This window comes from Daphnia pulicaria, chromosome 6 (assembly GCF_021234035.1).
Source record: "Daphnia pulicaria isolate SC F1-1A chromosome 6, SC_F0-13Bv2, whole genome shotgun sequence".
Taxonomy (NCBI): domain Eukaryota; kingdom Metazoa; phylum Arthropoda; class Branchiopoda; order Diplostraca; family Daphniidae; genus Daphnia; species Daphnia pulicaria.
In genome coordinates this window covers 15,683,525-15,703,316 of record NC_060918.1, presented here as the reverse complement: position 1 = coordinate 15,703,316, position 19,792 = coordinate 15,683,525, and the positions used below count along the sequence as shown (strand labels likewise).

The following is a 19,792-nucleotide window of genomic DNA, read 5'->3' as shown; positions in this document are numbered from 1 at the left end:
CTACGCTCTGCTAGACAAATGTTTTTTTGATGATGCAATGTATTTTCTAAAAATTTCTTTGTGCACAGTAGACTTGAGCAAAGTTGCATCGATGGTTCAGTGGTAGAATGCTCGTTTGCCACGGGTTCGATTCCCGGTCGATGCAGTACTAGTTTGGTAAGAAATCAGAAATATATCTGTAAAAGAGTAGTTTGATCAGATTCTCGTGTTTGAAGATCACCTAAAAACGAAACATAAAGCTCGTGAGTCACTAAGGAATCTAATCAAAAGTAACTTAAATAAAAAACCATGTCAATCGTGTGGGTTTAACATCTTAGGCGATTATTATGAAAATTGAAATCGCCAAGGTTCAACAGAAGTACAAATTTTTTTGAATCAGTTTCTATTTTTTAAAGAATAAACATAAGCAGAGTGGCGCAGCGGAAGCGTGCTGGGCCCATAACCCAGAGGTCCGTAGATCGAAACTACGTTCTGCTAGACAAATGTTTTTTTGATGATGCAATGTATTTTGTAAAAATTTCTTTGTGCACAGTAGAATTGAATAATTATGCCTCGATGGTTCAGTGGTAGAATGCTCGCTTGCCACGTGGGCGGCCCGGGTTCGATTCCCGGTCGATGCAGTACTAGTTGGGTAAGAATTCAGAAATATATCTGTAAAAGAGTAGTTTGATCAGATTCTCTTGTTTGAAGATCACCTAAAAACAAAGCAACATTAAGCTCGTGAGTCACTAAGGAATCTAATCAAAAGTAACTTTTAAAAAAACCATGTCAATCGTGTGGGTTAACATCTTAGGCGATAATTGAAATCGCCAATGTTCAACAGAAGTACACATTTTTTGGAATCAGTTTCTATTTTTTAAAGAACAAACATAAGCAGAGTGGCGCAGCGGAAGCGTGCTGGGCCCATAACCCAGAGGTCCGTAGATCGAAACTACGCTCTGCTAGACAAATGTTTTTTTGATGATGCAATGTATTTTCTAAAAATTTCTTTGTGCACAGTAGACTTGAACAATGTCGCATCGATGGTTCAGTGGTAGAATGCTCGCTTGCCACGTTGGCGGCCCGGGTACGATTCCCGGTCGATGCAGTACTAGTTTGGTTAGAACTCAGAAATGTATCTGTAAAAGAGTAGTTTTATAAGATTCTCGTGTGTGAAGATCACCTAAAAACAAAGCGACATAAAGCTCGTGAGTCACTAAGGAATCAAATCAAAAGTAACTTTAAAACAAAACCATGTCAATCGTGTGGGTTAACATCTTAGGCGATGAGCTCCATGGGCTTGTCTGAGCTAACCGGGCTTAATAATTGGTATTGCAATAGTTTTCCGTTCGAGTTCATTTTTAAATTTTACGATTGCTTATAGATCTTTTACGGACGGAAGTACGGACGTTTTTCTATTCTTCGTAAACAAAATGGGTACACATTCTTTCATCCTATAATTTGTCTCTGACTACATTTTGTGTTTGTAAACTACACTCAAAGACCGCCATAATGCATTTCGGCACTGGTTCTGAAAAATAGACACGTTTCTGGAAACGCCAAGTGACAGGTCATGGCTCCACGGTTCCGAGATAGATCCCGGGACCTAGGATACCCATGACTGCACAGTTCATATTTGTAATCATGCGTAAATTTGAGATATTAGTAAACGATTGAAAATGAGTTGTTCCACTAGAAAATACTAGCATGTGAAACAAATGGCAATTCACCGCAGTTGGTAGGGTTCGAACCTACGCCCTCAGAGAGGAATAGATTTCAAGTCTATCGCCTTAACCACTCGGCCACAACTGCCCCGAATTGTCAGACAATCTAGTAATAATATTTATTGGTTCACCAATATTTCCGTTTGACCTTACTGAAGAGCAGGTTAAATGAGACATGCAAAATCCTAGCACTTTTTTTAAGTGTAGGTCGTGTGGCCTAATGGATAAGGCGTCGGACTTCTATGAAAGTAGTTATCCGAAAATTGCGGGTTCGAGTCCCGCCACGATTAATAGCATATGACGAAACTATTAGTTCATGATGAGTAGTAGTTAACCACAAACCATGGGGAATCATGTCAGATCAATAAAACTACAAATATATCTCGAACACTCAATGAATATCACTGGCTTGCATTGCCTTCACAGTGACGATTGAAATTGGCTGCTGATATAGCCTTGCTTGGTAGATATCTTAATTCATTCTCTCTAAAGACACACAGAGCATACCTAACTGATGATGAATGAACCTTTGATTAATATATTAAGAATATTGGCCTGTTAGCTCAGTTGGTTAGAGCGCCGTGCTAATAACGCGGAGGTCATGAGTTCGATCCTCTTACGGGCCACTATGATTCTTTCATTAAATATTTTCCACTCTAAAAAGGTACTGATAAATTCGAAATATTTTGCTAAAGTAGTGAATGCAGATATGGCCGAGTGGTTAAGGCGACTGACTCGAAATCAGTTTCCATCTTGGAGCGTAGGTTCGAATCCTACTATCTGCGTTTTGTGGCATTTTACTTGTAAATGTAACTACACAACATTTGATCAAGTGACGCCAGAAGTTATTTCTAGTCATTTTTTGGGAGAACATCCAAGTTTAAAATCAGTAGGGGAGTACACAGTGAGAGAAGAACGAAAGGTCTTTAGGTCTTTAGCATATGTGATGGCCCTGGACAAGACAAGACAAACTAAGCAACGGGGTGACCCTGGATAAGGCATGCTCTCAACAATGGTCCGTACGAGTAGTAAGAACAGTCAGGTCCATCGAAGTCGAGGTCTGTGATCGTAGGCCAGGTTTAGATAGTTTCTAAAAGTAGATGAGAGACAACAATTACACGTTGCCGAGAATGCACCTTACCATCATGACCAGCGTCTTGAATTCAGCGCGTTGTTGCTCCAGGAACCAGTGAAGACGGCAGAGAAGGATGAGAGAGTCAGAGTTCACCTGTAAAACAGCAGAATAAGTTCCGCTGCCAAGTAATTGTCACTGGCAAAGGTTTCCAAGTTTAAGCATGTCATTTCAGCGATTTCCCAACACTTGGACCAATGAAAATTTTTGCTTGAAAACAGTAAAACAAAAGACAAGTAATTGCCAATTTAACGACGATTTTCGATAATTATAGTTTCGGTTGCTCGCTACCTCTGGCGAGACTCGAACTCGCAATCCCCGGCTTAGGAGGCCGGTGCCTTATCCATTAGGCCACAAAGGCTGAGTAATATTGAATCTCCTATTCAAGGAATGACGTTATATTGCAAAGGTTTTTCCTAGAAGATAGCCAAACGTCCCATGTTATATAAACATACAGCGATTACCGTCTGTGGACATCGTCTCAATCTTGAAAACCAGGTTTTTTGAATAATCTTAACTACAAACTCTATTTACAGCTTTCGAGTTCTATAACTGGACATACATTTACTATTGCAATTAGTTGTATCAAATATCAAGGCTTTCTACTCTCACAATGAGGGATACTCTTTCTCACTATCTCATTTCATTGTTTGTGTATGTTCCACGACCTATATCCGAATGTACTTCCTTTTGGTTCGCACTTTCTCTACATCGTAGGAATTAACATAAAGAAACACCATGAGAACTCGTGTTGTCGTCTATGAACATCTATGAATTCTGCCCATAATGGTGAATGATTTCAAACGATATTAACTTGATAATAAATGGTGATTCAACGATATTAATTCAATTCAAACGATATTAACTTGATAATAAATGGTGGAAAACCAACAATACTAACTAAAATCAAAAGACTAGCCGCCCGATAAAGGACTTGAACCCTTGACCTCAGGATTAAAAGTCCCGCGCTCTACCGTCTGAGCTAACCGGGCTTAATAATTGGTATTGCAATAGTTTTCCGTTCGAGTTCATTTTTAAATTTTACGATTGCTTATAGATCTTTTACGGACCGAAGTACGGACGTTTTTCTATTCTTCGTAAACAAAATGGGTACACATTCTTTCATCCTATAATTTGTGTTGTGTTTTTCAATTCAAGCGTTACCCCAACTCTGTTGCTGAACCCCATTGTTGCCAAAACCTATCTCTCCCAATTCTTGTCAAAGTTTCCTTCGTCTGCTATGTGACGTTCTACACTTCTTCTTGTTTCTACTCCAGCCGCGTTTCGACGTATAAGTATTGTCTCAAGTGATCATTTGTGAAGTGTGTGTTACTTTGGTATTAAACTCCCTTTTCTATCAAATGCATGCGTTCATTATTCTTAGTTCTAATATATATTTTCTACAGGTTATGGGCCCAGGTACATTGTGCTGCATCCAAATTTAGAATGGCAGAGCATGCTGTACCAGATAATTCCATGAGAGCAGTGTCCCACGTACCCAAGTTTGATGGGACGAACCATCGTGAATGGAATTATGAGATTGACCTGTGTTTTCAGAATCTGGACATTGCTGACGTGGTGTTAGGACTAGAACTATGTCCAGATGAGGTAAACTTTCACAGAAACATTTTTATTTTCTTTCTCGCAGACAATCCTCATTCCAGAGCACATGGTTGCTCATCGTTCACACATGCTTTTAAGTTGTATGCTTTTATCCTGCAAGTGTGGACCAATCTCACATGTGAGAGCGTCTACTGCATACATTGCTCACGCAATCCTTTTCTTTGGAAAGGATTATTTCCTTTTTATTCTTTTACTATTCATTGCTCACGCAATCTAAGGAGAATCATTCATGATTGATTATCTCATATTCACTCTAACATTGCTCACGCAATCCCTTTTTATTGGGAAAGGATTCTTTCCTTTTATTTTTTTATTATTCATTGCTCACGCAATTGAAGGAGAAACATTCATGATTGATTATCTCTTATTTACTCTTACATTGCTCACGCAGATATATTGGTTTAGAACATAGGTTCATTAGACTCCCCTCATTGCCTAAGCAATTGATTTTTTTTTATGTTATTACTTAACTACCAATGTCTACCTAAGATAACCAACAGCACTCATTTATTTTTCCTTATTTTTTTATACAGGACTATGATGATGATGGAGATATCACGAATGAGACGGAGATAAGACAATGGAAAAAGAAGGACGTGCTAGCTCGCAATTGCATTATGGCAACTATTACAAGGGAGATGAAGCAAAACCTGTACACTCCCGGTTTGAATGCAGCCCAGATGTGGACAAAACTCAATCTGCATTATCAGCTACACACAGAAGAGCATCTACACCTACTGTGGCAAAATTACTATGACTTCTCATACACTGCAGGTGATGACATGCGTACTCACATACAAAAGCTATCCAACACTGCTGACAAACTGAAAGAGCGAGATCAGCCCCTCAGCGACATCCAACTAGTGTCAAAAGCTTTAGCGACACTGCCAGAAACCTATCGCATTGTAAGATCAGTATGGGCTGCCGTTCCAGCAGCAGATCGAACACTCGACCACTTACTTCAACGTCTCCTATGTGAAGAAAGCGTGGTTAAGTCCTATCAAAGGACAGAAGCCCCAACTGAAGAAGCATTTGCCGCCGGTGGTGGTGGAAGAGGTCGAGGAAGAGGTCGAGGAAGAGGATATCTACATGGAACGCGAGGAGGCTATGTCAACAAATGGGTGATGACATTCAAACCTGGATTCAAGACCACAGCTCCTAGATATAAAGCCCGATTCGTCATCAAAGGGTACTCGCAAGTGTTCGGACTGGACTACACCGACACCTACGCACCCGTAGCCAAGAACTATTCACTACGTCTTATCCTGTCCATCGCCGCAGCAAAAAACCTAGAGATGATCCAACTTGATGTGAAAACAGCGTTCTTGTATGGCATACTAGACGAAGAAATCTACATGCAGCAGCCCGAAGGTTTCGTAGTCCCAGGTAGGGAACAAGAAGTTTGCCGCCTTAATAAAAGCATTTATGGTCTGAAACAAGCTTCGAGGGTCTGGAACATCAAGTTCAACGAATTCCTCATCAAATTTGGATTGAAAAGAAGTCAAGCGGACCCCTGCGTATATTACCGTCACCTCCGTCCGGGGGAGACCGATGAAGAACTTACCATATTCATCCTATACGTTGATGACGGACTCATCTTAAGCAACATCCAATCAGCCCTCACAGACATAGTGGAATTTCTGGGCAAAGAGTTTGAAGTACGATCCCTCCCCGCAGATCGCTTCATAGGAATCGACATGAATCGCAACCGATCTCTTGGAACCATTCATCTCTCCCAACCAGAGTATGTCAAGAAAATCCTAGAACGATTCAACATGAGCAGCTGTAACCCTCTTGCAATCCCTGCGGACCCATGTGTCAAACTATCGCCACAAATGAGTCCAAAAAACGAAGAGGAGAAGGAAGAAATGGCCAACATTCCCTTCATGGAATGCATTGGATCATTAATGCATCTCACACATCTCACAAGGCCTGATATCGCTTACGCGGTTGGCCAGGTCTCCAGATACTCACAGAATCCTGGCCTGGAACACTGGAAGGCCTTGAAGCGCATTCTAGCTTACCTCAAAAAGACAATCAACTTCGGACTACTATTCGGCGGTGGGAGCAGCGAGTTATGTGGTTACTGTGACTCGGACTATGCTGGCGACCTGGAAAGTAGAAAATCTACGTCAGGAGCCGTCTTCCTTCTCTACAATGGCGCCGTCTCATGGTTCAGTCGACGCCAAACGTGCGTAGCCCTTTCTACAACAGAAGCAGAATTCATCTCAGCGGCGGAAAGTACAAAAGAAGGAATCTGGCTCAAACGCCTCCACCTAGAACTAGGAGCCATCGAATCAGCAACACCCTTGCGGTGTGACAATCAAGGTGCAATCGCACTAATCCACGATCCTGTCTTTCACCAGCGCACGAAACACATGGATGTGCGTTTCTTCTTCGTACGAGATGCTCAGCAGGAAGGACGGATCAACATCTCCTACATCGAGACTGAATCCCAACTTGCGGATATTTTCACAAAGGCCCTCGCTGTCCCAAGATTCGAAAAATTGCGGAACGATCTCAACATTCATGAGCTACCAGAGTAGTGCACTCGAGGGACGCAGTTCTTTGCCTTAGTTGCTGCACGCTTGACTTGAGGGACGTGTTGTGTTTTTCAATTCAAGCGTTACCCCAACTCTGTTGCTGAACCCCATTGTTGCCAAAACCTATCTCTCCCAATTCTTGTCAAAGTTTCCTTCGTCTGCTATGTGACGTTCTACACTTCTTCTTGTTTCTACTCCAGCCGCGTTTCGACGTATAAGTATTGTCTCAAGTGATCATTTGTGAAGTGTGTGTTACTTTGGTATTAAACTCCCTTTTCTATCAAATGCATGCGTTCATTATTCTTAGTTCTAATATATATTTTCTACAATTTGTCTCTGACTACATTTTGTGTTTGTAAACTACACTCAAAGACCGCCATAATGCATTTCGGCACTGGTTCTGAAAAATAGACACGTTTCTGGAAACGCCAAGTGACAGGTCATGGCTCCACGGTTTCGAGATAGATCCCGGGACCTAGGATACCCATGACTGCACAGTTCATATTTGTAATCATGCGTAAATTTGAGATATTAGTAAACGATTGAAAATGAGTTGTTCCACTAGAAAATACTAGCATGTGAATCAAATGGCAATTCACCGCAGTTGGTAGGGTTCGAACCTACGCCCTCAGAGAGGAATAGATTTCAAGTCTATCGCCTTAACCACTCGGCCACAACTGCCCCGAATTGTCAGACAATCTAGTAATAATATTTATTGGTTCACCAATATTTCCGTTTGACCTTACTGAAGAGCAGGTTAAATGAGACATGCAAAATCCTAGCACTTTTTTTAAGTGTAGGTCGTGTGGCCTAATGGATAAGGCGTCGGACTTCTATGAAAGTAGTTATCCGAAAATTGCGGGTTCGAGTCCCGCCACGATTAATAGCATATGACGAAACTATTAGTTCATGATGAGTAGTAGTTAACCACAAACCATGGGGAATCATGTCAGATCAATAAAACTACAAATATATCTCGAACACTCAATGAATATCACTGGCTTGCATTGCCTTCACAGTGACGATTGAAATTGGCTGCTGATATAGCCTTGCTTGGTAGATATCTTAATTCATTCTCTCTAAAGACACACAGAGTATACCTAACTGATGATGAATGAACCTTTGATTAATATATTAAGAATATTGGCCTGTTAGCTCAGTTGGTTAGAGCGCCGTGCTAATAACGCGGAGGTCATGAGTTCGATCCTCTTACGGGCCACTATGATTCTTTCATTAAATATTTTCCACTCTAAAAAGGTACTGATAAATTCGAAATATTTTGCTAAAGTAGTGAATGCAGATATGGCCGAGTGGTTAAGGCGACTGACTCGAAGTCAGTTTCCATCTTGGAGCGTAGGTTCGAATCCTACTATCTGCGTTTCGTGGCATTTTATTTGTAAATGTAACTAACCATTGGCTCGTCGCTTAGAACGCGTCGAGTTCAGTCGAACAATGTCGCATCGATGGTTAAGTGGTAGAATGCTCGTTTGCCACGAGGGCGGCCCGGGTTCGTTTCCCGGTCGATGCAGTACTAGTTTGGTAAGAACTCAGAAATATATCTGTAAAAGAGTAGTTTTATAAGTTTCTCGTGTGTGAAGATCACCTAAAAACAAAGCGACATAAAGCTCGTGAGTCACTAAGGAATCAAATCAAAAGTAACTTTAAAAAAAACCATGTCAATCGTGTGGGTTAACATCTTAGGCGATAATTATGAAAATTGAAATCGCCAATGTTCAACAGAAGTACAAATTTTTTGAAATCAGTTTCTATTTTTGAAATAATAAACATAAGCAGAGTGGCGCAGCGGAAGCGTGCTGGGCCCATAACCCAGAGGTCCGTAGATCGAAACTACGCTCTGCTAGACAAATGTTTTTTTGATGATGCAATGTATTTTCTAAAAATTTCTTTGTGCACAGTAGACTTGAACAATGTCGCATCGATGGTTCAGTGGTAGAATGCTCGTTTGCCACGTGGGCGGCCCGGGTTCGTTTTCCGGTCGATGCAGTACTAGTTTGGTAAGAACTCAGAAATATATCTGTAAAAGAAGAGTAGTTTTATAAGATTCTCGTGTGTGAAGATCACCTAAAAACAAAGCGACATAAAGCTCGTGAGTCACTAAGGAATCAAATCAAAAGTAACTTTAAAAAAAACCATGTCAATCGTGTGGGTTAACATCTTAGGCGATAATTATGAAAATTGAAATCGCCAATGTTCAACAGAAGTACAAATTTTTTGAAATCAGTTTCTATTTTTGAAAGAATAAATATAAGCAGAGTGGCGCAGCGGAAGCGTGCTGGGCCCATAACCCAGAGGTCCGTAGATCGAAACTACGCTCTGCTAGACAAATGTTTTTTTGATGATGCAATGTATTTTCTAAAAATTTCTTTGTGCACAGTAGACTTGAACAATGTCGCATCGATGGTTCAGTGGTAGAATGCTCGCTTGCCACGTGGGCGGCCCGGGTTCGATTCCCGGTCGATGCAGTACTAGTTTGGTAAGAACTCAGAAATATTTCTGCAAAAGAGTAGTTTGATCAGATTCTCGTATTTGAAGATCATCTAAAAACAAAGCAACATAAAGCTCGTGAGTCACTAAGGAATCTAGTCAAAAGTAACTTTTCAATGTTAACACGTTTGAAAAGTACACTTTTCTCTTACGTTCACTACTGTACCTTTACTGTATACTACTGTATACTCTATCAAATAATTAGGTTCCAAGCAAGCGGTTGGGTCATACAAACCCCTAACACTTCATTCCAGATACCAGGTGATTAGTGCCTGTAACCCTCTGAATTGGTTCTGTAACCCTCTGGTTCCAACACTCAGTGCGTAGCACTCCTGAGGGTGGGTGGGTGGGACAATTTCACGTGTTTCCCCGGCCGGGACTTGCTTGTGAATAGTTGTCTGCTATAGTGTTGGAAACACTGTTGCCAGATAGTCTTATATAAGACTGATAGTCTTATATAAGACTATATGGTTACAACCATTCACTTCATAGAAAAGTGATCACTTTTCAATGTTAACACGTTTGAAAAGTACACTTTTCTCTTACGTTCACTACTGTACCTTACTGTATACTACTGTATACTCTATCAAATAATTAGGTTCCAAGCAAGCGGTTGGGTCATACAAACCCCTAACACTTCATTCCAGATACCAGGTGATTAGTGCCTGTAACCCTCTGAAATAAAAGTGGCAAGCAAATGGAACTAAATTGAGGCAATCGATTTGGTATGATGCCTATATGAGAATAAAAAACATATACGAGGCAACATCGGTCTTAAAGTACCATCGGCTGCTGTTATTTCGTGAGCGGTACTGTCCGAATCTGTAGTATAGAAAATGGAGAGCCAAAGTCTAGATATCGTGTCAACTGCCCAGGGTCAGAAATCCGAGTTGTCTTTGGGTCTTGAAGCCGCTCAGCATTATCTGTCGAAATCCGTACGAAGCTCAACAAAGCAGCAGGTATTCCTTCGTTCATTACTTGTAGTTGTATGCCAGTGAAAACATGCTTCCCTTCGATCCCATAGTACGACCGCGTGTACGGAATCTGGCGTGATTTTTGCTGCCGAAACCAAGTACCAGAGTTTGGGGTTGGTCATGAGCATTTGGCCGCTTGTCTATCCCTCGTGATGATGCGGGACCAGTCCTATTCCAAGGTTGTTATGCTGAGTGCTGCCATTGCTAATGAGCACCGGATTCGTATGCTGCCGTCGCCGACAACTCATGAAACAATATCCACTTTGTTTCGTGGGTTTCGTAATGAACATCCACAGACTCGTGCTGCCAAATTGCCAATTACTGAAGAAATTCTGGACAAGCCCACCTCTACCAAACTCAACATGGAAGAGACGGACTGCGGGCGTCTGTTGTTCTGTGGAGAACAGTATGGAGGATCTCGATGGAGTATCACACTCTCGGAAGGTTTAGCGACATCGTCAAGCTTTGTAGAAAAGACGTCAACTACGTCACGGACCCTTCGCCCCATCTGAGGATTTTATTCAAAGGTGGGAAGAACGACCAGTATACCGAGGGTGGTGAGCGTGTAGTAGCCTCAAATCCAGACGTTAAACGCTGTCCTGTTCAGCTTACGTTGAACTATTTCCGATTCCTTGGCCTTTCCTACGATGGTTATCTCGTTCCTTTGTGTACTGCCAAAAATTCCCCAAATCCTGCCAAATCTGTACCGTACAGTGGGGCTTTGACTGACCTGAAGAAGTTGATGAACTTGTTGGGTTACGACGAGAAACTCTACGGTGAGCATTCTGGAAAGAGAGGTGGAGCGACTACAGCAGCAGCTCATGGAGCTACTGACAAACAGCTGAAACGTCTGGGAGGGTGGCGTTCCGATGCAATGCCCGCCAAATATGTTGATCTCTCCATCCCAAGTCGTCTCTCTATGTCGGAGTTGTTGCAAAAGAAAGTTTGAGTTGTACAAATAATAATTAAGGTAACTGGCAGTCTTTGTCACATTCGCCGTTTCGTCATTTATTTAATCGAAACATTGTTTGGTCCTACAGACGTGAGTTAAAACAAAGTTGAAGAAATTCAAATTTGGTTTTCTCTGCAAATGGAGAATGTGGATTGTAAGTTCCTTGAATGATGAAAGGCCTACAGGTTTCCATGTAGTTAAAAGGCCAAAGAAGTCTGCCTTCATTGTTAAAGATTTCCACCCAGTAATCCGCCGTTTTCCATTTCGGTACGAACAAAATTCCAGTAGTTCTTGAAGTCTTTAATCGTCTAACAATTCTGATGATCTCCTGTATTGGTGGACAGATCCAAGCCACTTCGTCATCCCACGAATGGGAAAAAGCGTCAATGCCTGACGTACCAGGACAAAAGAAATTGGAATAGAAACGTTGGCATTTTGAATTGCGGTCGGAAGCGAATAGATCGATGGTGAATTTAAATCTTGTCCTGTTCCTTTGGAAAGTTTGGTCATCGACTTGCCAATTGTCCGTGTCAGTCGTCTTTGAACCATCGTCTGCTATCTTAATTCGGGGGTCGTCTCGTAGTAGATGGATTGGGATAATTCTGGTGTTAAGTCTCTTGCAACGAATCATTATTTGAAAAACATCCTTTTGGATGTGACATTTTCCCGATCCTTTTGTCAAAAAAGTCACCAAGTTTTGGCTGTCAGTGAGCCAATAGATGTTGGTGGCCTTGGTGGTGAACGTGCCTGTTTGTTCATAATATTCCATTGTTTTTGCGACAGCCAGTAGTTCTCGGTGACCGGAAGACAACATTCTTTCGTCTTCGTTTAAAATTCCACGGAAATAAAGGTGATCTCCTTTAATTGAGTAGGCACAGGTTGCATATCCGGACGCGTCGCTGGCCCAGATTTTTTCTTCGTTTGTGCGCACATGATTAGCGACGAAACTAGATTTCATGAATGAACTGGGCGGTCCGATGATGGACAGGACAGAAATTTCAGTAGCCGCCGATCGAATGGGGGAATTCTCAAATTTTGAGCAATTGTCGACGAAGAATTGTAAGCCGTCTTGAGCTTCTTTACTCATCACCAACGACGAATTCCATCCTCTCCGTTGTGTGGCCTCCTCTAAAACTGCGTAAGAAGCCCTGGCTGCTATTACAACTATCGGCCCTAGTGCCGGTTCCGTTGCTACTATTTTCCCGATAGTTCCGGCTAATTCTTTGGCTGGAAACGATTTTGATCCGTGTGAGATCGTCTCCGAAACTTGTTGTAGTATGCGTTGTTTCTTGGCTTCCTGAAGACGGACTGTCATGCTGGCAGTGTCGATAATGAATCCGAGGTATTCCTTGGACTGGTTAGCATCTCCGTCTTTGTCGGATTTTTCGACTTCCAGTATCCATCCCGAAGATTTTAGAACTTTGTAGACGAACGTACGTTGATCTTCTGCTTTGCACTTTGTTTCTGCGACGATCCTGCCGTCGTCCAGATAAATTGAATGTCGAATCCCCCTTTCGTGAATATAGGAGTTCACAGGTTTGAAGAGCTTTGTCAGACAGTGTACAGCTGAGGACAGTCCGAAGGGAAGGTATAAGAAGACAAAATACTGTTTACCACCGTCTGGTTTTGGTATGGCAGCACCTAAATACTTTGTTTGTGACGGGTGAATCCGGACGTGATGGTAGGCCGCCTTGAGATCGTACGTCACTTGGAAGTCCCCTTCTCTTGTTATCTCCAACGACCTCCGAAGATGGGAGAGCACAACTTTTTGTTCCTTTACATACAAGTTGACACATCTGGACCCGTCCCAACAGAGTCTGTTTTTGGTTATACCGTCTCGGCCGAATTTCTTTGATACCGTTAAAGGAGATACGCAGAGCGGCTTCTTGTCTCTGAACTCAATAACTCCACGTTTTTGAAGTTCAGCGACCGCTTGAATAACAAAAGGCATATCTTGCAGAGCCGATTTGTTGTTGGCCTCCTCGTAAGCTGGAGGTGATTCAACGAAAGGGATTACATATCCCTGGGTTAATACGTCCATAACCCATTCACCGGCCTGTAGGTCATTCTGCCAGAAAGCCCTGACATCTTCTGAATGGATTGAACCAGGATAGAACTCTATCACAGGAGTGCTCTTTTGTTGAGCAAAACTCTCGTCTGGCCTCGGGCTGTCTGCCTCAGCAACATGCCGTCCAGTGTCAGAGGCACCAGTGTCTACCAGTTCACTGCAGTAGTTGAACACAAATAATAAAAAATTCCGTATAAGTCTCCTGTACAACACATTTATTGTTTATTGACTCATTAGTAGTAGACAGCGGAATGTTTACTTGTGTTGCTTTGGACATTGTTTGAAAAAATGTCCCGGTTGCCCGCAGAGATGACATTTGAATTCCGACTTGTCTGGTCGTTTTCCGTCTCTCGTGTTCCCACCTCGACCTCCGTGTCCATAGCCACCACCACCGTGTCCGTTGCCACCACGTCCGGTAGATTGGTAGGGTCCATGATCCGATCGGCTTAAAGAGTAGTCGCCGTGGTAGGATGCGCCACCTTTGTAGCGTTTTGATCGGCTGCCGTGTCTCTCTTTTTCTCTCTCACGTTCACGTTTCTCGCGGTCCATCTTCTTCTCCCGCTCTTCCAACACCTTTGCCAGTTCCGGGTCCAGGAACTCACCAGCCTTTCGTCGTGCAAGCTTGTCGGCAGTTTCTTGATCGTATTTGCGCCACACTTGTAGTACAAAGAGGCGATCTCGCATGGATTCATCCGATTTTCGGAACTCGGCAAGAGTATTCATGGCTGCTTGTTTCGTGACGCCGGCGGGCATTGTATTAATCAAGGCTATTGATGTAAGGATTCCATTTTGAAGAGGCAGCAGGGCCTTTTGTGTAGCTTCCAGTTGCTGCAATAGACAAACAAATAACAGTTGTTGTCATTGGAGAATTCCATATTTACAGTAAACAAGCATCTTATGACTAAAGATCTTGGCTATATCCTATGATCGGATAGAAACGTTTCTCAGAGATTGGATCGGTGGTGTTTCTCTCTTGGCTCATGTCTGGTTACATGCAGTCCGACTGTTGGTGTAATTCTCTCAAACCATGGCTGTGTACATGCGTTTAATTCCCGGCTCATGTCTGGTTACATGCAGCTTTAGTTTAAAAAGATCGGTTGAAAACAACGTCGAAGTATCTGTCAATTACTGTAACCCATGGCTGAATACATGCGGTCGGTCCTGGCTCATGTCTGATTACATGCAGCTCACAGGTTAAAAAAGAATCGATGGAAAACATCGTCAAAGTAATCTACAATTACTGCAACCCATGGCTGAATACATGCGGTTGAGTCTTGGCTCATGTCTATTACATGCAGCACAATTAGTGAAAGGATAAGTGGAATCATAACCACAAATTATTCGATTTTCTCAGACATAACGTTCGTTAAACACGTTAGGTTCTGACATTTTTCGGCAACGGGCCCATGTTGGCTAATTAAAGCACCGGCGGAGAGGTAATGCTTTTCTCGATCTACATTAAAAATTTTGAATTTATTTGACGCCACTTGCCTATCCGGCGTTGGTTAAATTGAACTTAGTTGCTGAAAATAAAGGTAAAAGATACAGCAGCCAAACAAACGACAATGCAATACTCATGACTGGGACATGCAATATGAAATATCACGTCGTCGTGTCGTCGTTGTTGGCTAAAATTTTAATAAATTTTAATTGGCTCATGACTGGTTACATGCAGCCTATCATGTCCCGTCAGTGACATACAATTCTTCCAGGTGAACGATTTGCATTTAAAATTCTTATTACCTCACGGAGAACTTTTTCACGATCCGGAACGGCCTCGATGAATCCCGCCAATCTAGCTCTGGCAGTGGCCAAATCTTCTGCCGTGAGAGTTTCCCAGTCCTTTGGGAAAAAGGGTTTCGCCATAGTAGCACTTTTTCTTCGAATTCAATGTCAAGTTAATCCAAGTATGTTGATTTTCACTAAATTGAAGGACTGTAACACAATTTCACGTGTTTCCCCGGCCGGGACTTGCTTGTGAATAGTTGTCTGCTACAGTGTTGGAAACACTGTTGCCAGATATTCTTATATAAGACTGATAGTCTTATATAAGACTATATGGTTACAACCATTCACTTCATAGAAAAGTGATCACTTTAATAAAAAACCATGTCAATCGTGTGGGTTTAACATCTTAGGCGATTATTATGAAAATTGAAATCGCCAATGTTCAACAGAAGTACAAATTTTTTGGAATCAGTTTCTATTTTTTAAAGAATAAACACAAGCAGAGTGCCGCAGCGGAAGCGTGCTGGGCCCATAACCCAGAGGTCCGTAGATCGAAACTACGCTCTGCTAGACAAATGTTTTTTTGGTGATACAATGTATTTTCTAAAAATTGCTTTGTGCACAGTAGACTTGAACAATGTCGCATCGATGGTTCAGTGGTAGAATGCTCGTTTGCCACGTGGGCGGCCCGGGTTCGTTTTCCGGTCGATGCAGTACTAGTTTGGTAAGAACTCAGAAATATATCTGTAAAAGAGTAGTTTTATAAGATTCTCGTGTGTGAAGATCACCTAAAAACAAAGCGACATAAAGCTCGTGAGTCACTAAGGAATCAAATCAAAAGTAACTTTAAAAAAAAACATGTCAATCGTGTGGGTTAACATCTTAGGCGATAATTATGAAAATTGAAATCGCCAATGTTCAACAGAAGTACACATTTTTTGGAATCAGTTTCTATTTTTTAAAGAATAAACATAAGCAGAGTGGCGCAGCGGAAACGTGCTGGGCCCATAACCCAGAGGTCCGTAGATCGAAACTACGCTCTGCTAGACAAATGTTTTTTTGATGATGCAATGTATTTTCTAAAAATGTCTTTGTGCACAGTAGACTTGAACAATGTCGCATCGATGGTTCAGTGGTAGAATGCTCGCTTGCCACGTGGGCGGCCCGGGTTCGATTCCCGGTCGATACAGTACTAGTTTGGTAAGAACTCAGAAATATTTCTGTAAAAGAGTAGTTTGATCAGATTCTCGTATTTGAAGATCATCTAAAAACAAAGCAACATAAAGCTCGTGAGTCACTAAGGAATCTAGTCAAAAGTAACTTTAAGAAAAAACCATGTCAATCGTGTGGGTTTAACATCTTAGGCGATAATTATGAAAATTGAAATCGCCAATGTTCAACAGAAGTACAAATTTTTTGGAATCAGTTTCTATTTTTGAAAGATTTAACATAGGCAGAGTGGCGCAGCGGAAGCGTGCTGGGCCCATAACCCAGAGGTCCGTAGATCGAAACTACGCTCTGCTAGACAAATGTTTTTTTGATGATGCAATGTATTTTCTAAAAATTGCTTTGTGCACAGTAGACTTGAACAATGTCGCATCGATGGTTCAGTGGTAGAATGCTCGTTTGCCACGTGGGCGGCCCGGGTTCGTTTTCCGGTCGATGCAGTACTAGTTTGGTAAGAACTCAGAAATATATCTGTAAAAGAAGAGTAGTTTTATAAGATTCTCGTGTGTGAAGATCACCTAAAAACAAAGCGACATAAAGCTCGTGAGTCACTAAGGAATCAAATCAAAAGTAACTTAAAAAAAAACCATGTCAATCGTGTGGGTTAACATCTTAGGCGATAATTATGAAAATTGAAATCGCCAATGTTCAACAGAAGTACACATTTTTTGGAATCAGTTTCTATTTTTTAAAGAATAAACATAAGCAGAGTGCCGCAGCGGAAGCGTGCTGGGCCCATAACCCAGAGGTCCGTAGATCGAAACTACGCTCTGCTAGACAAATGTTTTTTTGATGATGCAATGTATTTTCTAAAAATTGCTTTGTGCACAGTAGACTTGAACAATGTCGCATCGATGGTTCAGTGGTAGAATGCTCGTTTGCCACGTGGGCGGCCCGGGTTCGTTTTCCGGTCGATGCAGTACTAGTTTGGTAAGAACTCAGAAATATATCTGTAAAAGAAGAGTAGTTTTATAAGATTCTCGTGTGTGAAGATCACCTAAAAACAAAGCGACATAAAGCTCGTGAGTCACTAAAGAATCAAATCAAAAGTAACTTTAAAAAAAACCATGTCAATCGTGTGGGTTAACATCTTAGGCGATAATTATGAAAATTGAAATCGCCAATGTTCAACAGAAGAACGCATTTTTGGGAATCAGTTTCTATTTTTTAAAGAATAAACATAAGCAGAGTGGCGCAGCGGAAGCGTGCTGGGCCCATAACCCAGAGGTCCGTAGATCGAAACTACGCTCTGCTAGACAAATGTTTTTTTGATGATGCAATGTATTTTCTAAAAATTTCTTTGTGCACAGTAGACTTTAACAACGTCGCATCGATGGTTCAGTGGTAGAATGCTCGCTTGCCACGTGGGCGGCCCGGGTTCGATTCCCGGTCGATGCAGTACTAGTTTGGTAAGAACTCAGAAATATTTCTGTAAAAGAAGAGTAGTTTTATAAGCTTCTCGTGTGTGAAGATCACCTTAAAACAAAGCGACATAAAGCTCGTGAGTCACTAAGAAATCAAATCAAAAGTAACTTTAAAAAAAAACCATGTCAATCGTGTGGGTTAACATCTTAGGCGATAATTATGAAAATTGAAATCGCCAATGTTCAACAGAAGTACAAATTTTTTGGAATCAGTTTCTATTTTTGAAAGATTTAACATAAGCAGAGTGGCGCAGCGGAAGCGTGCTGGGCCCATAACCCAGAGGTCCGTAGATCGAAACTACGCTCTGCTAGACAAATGTTTTTTTGATGATGCAATGTATTTTCTAAAAATTTCTTTGTGCACAGTAGACGTGAACAATGTCGCATCGATGGTTCAGTGGTAGAATGCTCGCTTGCCACGTGGGCGGCCCGGGTTCGATTCCCGGTCGATGCAGTACTAGTTTGGTAAGAACTCAGAAATATATCTGTAAAAGAAGAGTAGTTTTATAAGATTCTCGTGTGTGAAGATCACTTAACAAGCGATCTCCCACTCAACCGGACCGTTTTGGTGGAGGTACTTTTCGGATCGTAATCCGGAAAAGGACTTTACAAATCCGGACTAGGTCTATTCTGTTCAGAATCGCATGGCGATTCCAATGGAATTAAGTCCGGATTTTTATCTTTTCCCGTTCACGAGATAATCACGGTTGAAAATCGTGAAATATCACGAAAACCCAAAGTCTCCCCCTCCGACTATATCGCTTTTAGCCGTATATTCGGCTTATACAAAAAAACTAATTTATACAAAATGTAGCCCTTTCATCCCTTTTTCAGAATCCAAAAGGATTTTCTATAATTCTGTAAGATGTCCGAGATATCACGATTTTCGTGATACCCCCATTTCGACATATTTTTCAAGCATTTTATTCGGCGTTGCCGATTTCCGTATATGTGACTTCGCCCCCACTCCTTCGCTTTTTCCATTGTTTCCTATGTATCAAGTCCCATCTGTATCGATATACAAGGCCTTGATACATAGGAAACAGGGAAAAAGGGAAGGAGTGGACAGAAAAGGGGGCGAAAAGCACATATACGGCAATCGGCAACGCCGAATGAAATGCTTGAAAAATATGTCGAAATGGGGGTATCACGAAAATCGTGATATCTCGGACATCTTACAGAATTATAGAAAATCCTTTTGGATTCTGAAAAAGGGATGAAAGGGCTACATTTTGTATAAATTAGTTTTTTTGTATAAGCCGAATATACGGCTAAAAGCGATATAGTCGGAGGGGGAGACTTTGGGTTTTCGTGATATTTCACGATTTTCAACCGTGATTATCTCGTGAACGGGAAAAGATAAAAATCCGGACTTAATTCCATTGGAATCGCCATGCGATTCTGAACAGAATAGACCTAGTCCGGATTTGTAAAGTCCTTTTCCGGATTACGATCCGAAAAGTACCTCCACCAAAACGGTCCGGTTGAGTGGGAGATCGCTTGTTAAAAACAAAGCGACATAAAGCTCGTGAGTCACTAAGGAATCAAATCAAAAGTAACTTTAAAAAAAACCATGTCAATCGTGTGGGTTAACATCTTAGGCGATAATTATGAAAATTGAAATCGCAAATGTTCAACAGAAGTACAAATTTTTTGGAATCAGTTTCTATTTTTTAAAGAATAAACATAAGCAGAGTGGCGCAGCGGAAGCGTGCTGGGCCCATAACCCAGAGGTCCGTAGATCGAAACTACGCTCTGCTAGACAAATGTTTTTTTGATGATGCAATGTATTTTCTAAAAATTTCTTTGTGCACAGTAGACATGAACAATGTCGCATCGATGGTTCAGTGGTAGAATGCTCGCTTGCCACGTGGGCGGCCCGGGTTCGATTCCCGGTCGATGCAGTACTAGTT

At 41.7% G+C, this 19,792-nt stretch overlaps 1 protein-coding gene and 14 non-coding genes across 15 annotated transcripts; 12 read left to right on the top strand and 3 right to left on the bottom strand.

Annotated features, from left to right (window-relative positions):
• Positions 1-1,709: 1,709 nt before the first annotated feature.
• Trnas-uga lies at positions 1,710-1,791 on the bottom strand. The gene has a single exon. It is a non-coding gene; the product is annotated as a tRNA-Ser (tRNA).
• Positions 1,792-1,909: 118 nt separating this feature from the next.
• On the top strand, positions 1,910-1,993 carry Trnar-ucu. The gene is given in 2 exon segments: positions 1,910-1,946; positions 1,958-1,993. It is a non-coding gene; the product is annotated as a tRNA-Arg (tRNA).
• A 262-nt stretch (positions 1,994-2,255) lies between these two features.
• Positions 2,256-2,329, top strand: Trnai-aau. Its single transcript has one exon. It is a non-coding gene; the product is annotated as a tRNA-Ile (tRNA).
• A 77-nt stretch (positions 2,330-2,406) lies between these two features.
• Positions 2,407-2,488, top strand: Trnas-cga. Its single transcript has one exon. It is a non-coding gene; the product is annotated as a tRNA-Ser (tRNA).
• Positions 2,489-3,123: 635 nt separating this feature from the next.
• On the bottom strand, positions 3,124-3,196 carry Trnar-ccu. Its single transcript has one exon. It is a non-coding gene; the product is annotated as a tRNA-Arg (tRNA).
• Positions 3,197-7,600: 4,404 nt separating this feature from the next.
• Positions 7,601-7,682, bottom strand: Trnas-uga. Its single transcript has one exon. It is a non-coding gene; the product is annotated as a tRNA-Ser (tRNA).
• A 118-nt stretch (positions 7,683-7,800) lies between these two features.
• Positions 7,801-7,884, top strand: Trnar-ucu. The gene is given in 2 exon segments: positions 7,801-7,837; positions 7,849-7,884. It is a non-coding gene; the product is annotated as a tRNA-Arg (tRNA).
• Positions 7,885-8,146: 262 nt separating this feature from the next.
• On the top strand, positions 8,147-8,220 carry Trnai-aau. Its single transcript has one exon. It is a non-coding gene; the product is annotated as a tRNA-Ile (tRNA).
• A 77-nt stretch (positions 8,221-8,297) lies between these two features.
• Positions 8,298-8,379, top strand: Trnas-cga. The gene has a single exon. It is a non-coding gene; the product is annotated as a tRNA-Ser (tRNA).
• A 1,034-nt stretch (positions 8,380-9,413) lies between these two features.
• On the top strand, positions 9,414-9,484 carry Trnag-gcc. Its single transcript has one exon. It is a non-coding gene; the product is annotated as a tRNA-Gly (tRNA).
• Positions 9,485-10,901: 1,417 nt separating this feature from the next.
• LOC124342111 lies at positions 10,902-11,429 on the top strand. Its single transcript, XM_046795081.1, has one exon. The coding sequence runs from the start codon at positions 10,902-10,904 to the stop codon at positions 11,427-11,429; it is 528 nt and encodes a 175-aa protein (XP_046651037.1).
• A 5,251-nt stretch (positions 11,430-16,680) lies between these two features.
• Positions 16,681-16,752, top strand: Trnam-cau. Its single transcript has one exon. It is a non-coding gene; the product is annotated as a tRNA-Met (tRNA).
• Positions 16,753-17,782: 1,030 nt separating this feature from the next.
• Trnag-gcc lies at positions 17,783-17,853 on the top strand. Its single transcript has one exon. It is a non-coding gene; the product is annotated as a tRNA-Gly (tRNA).
• A 409-nt stretch (positions 17,854-18,262) lies between these two features.
• Trnag-gcc lies at positions 18,263-18,333 on the top strand. The gene has a single exon. It is a non-coding gene; the product is annotated as a tRNA-Gly (tRNA).
• A 1,379-nt stretch (positions 18,334-19,712) lies between these two features.
• Positions 19,713-19,783, top strand: Trnag-gcc. The gene has a single exon. It is a non-coding gene; the product is annotated as a tRNA-Gly (tRNA).
• Positions 19,784-19,792: the final 9 nt, after the last annotated feature.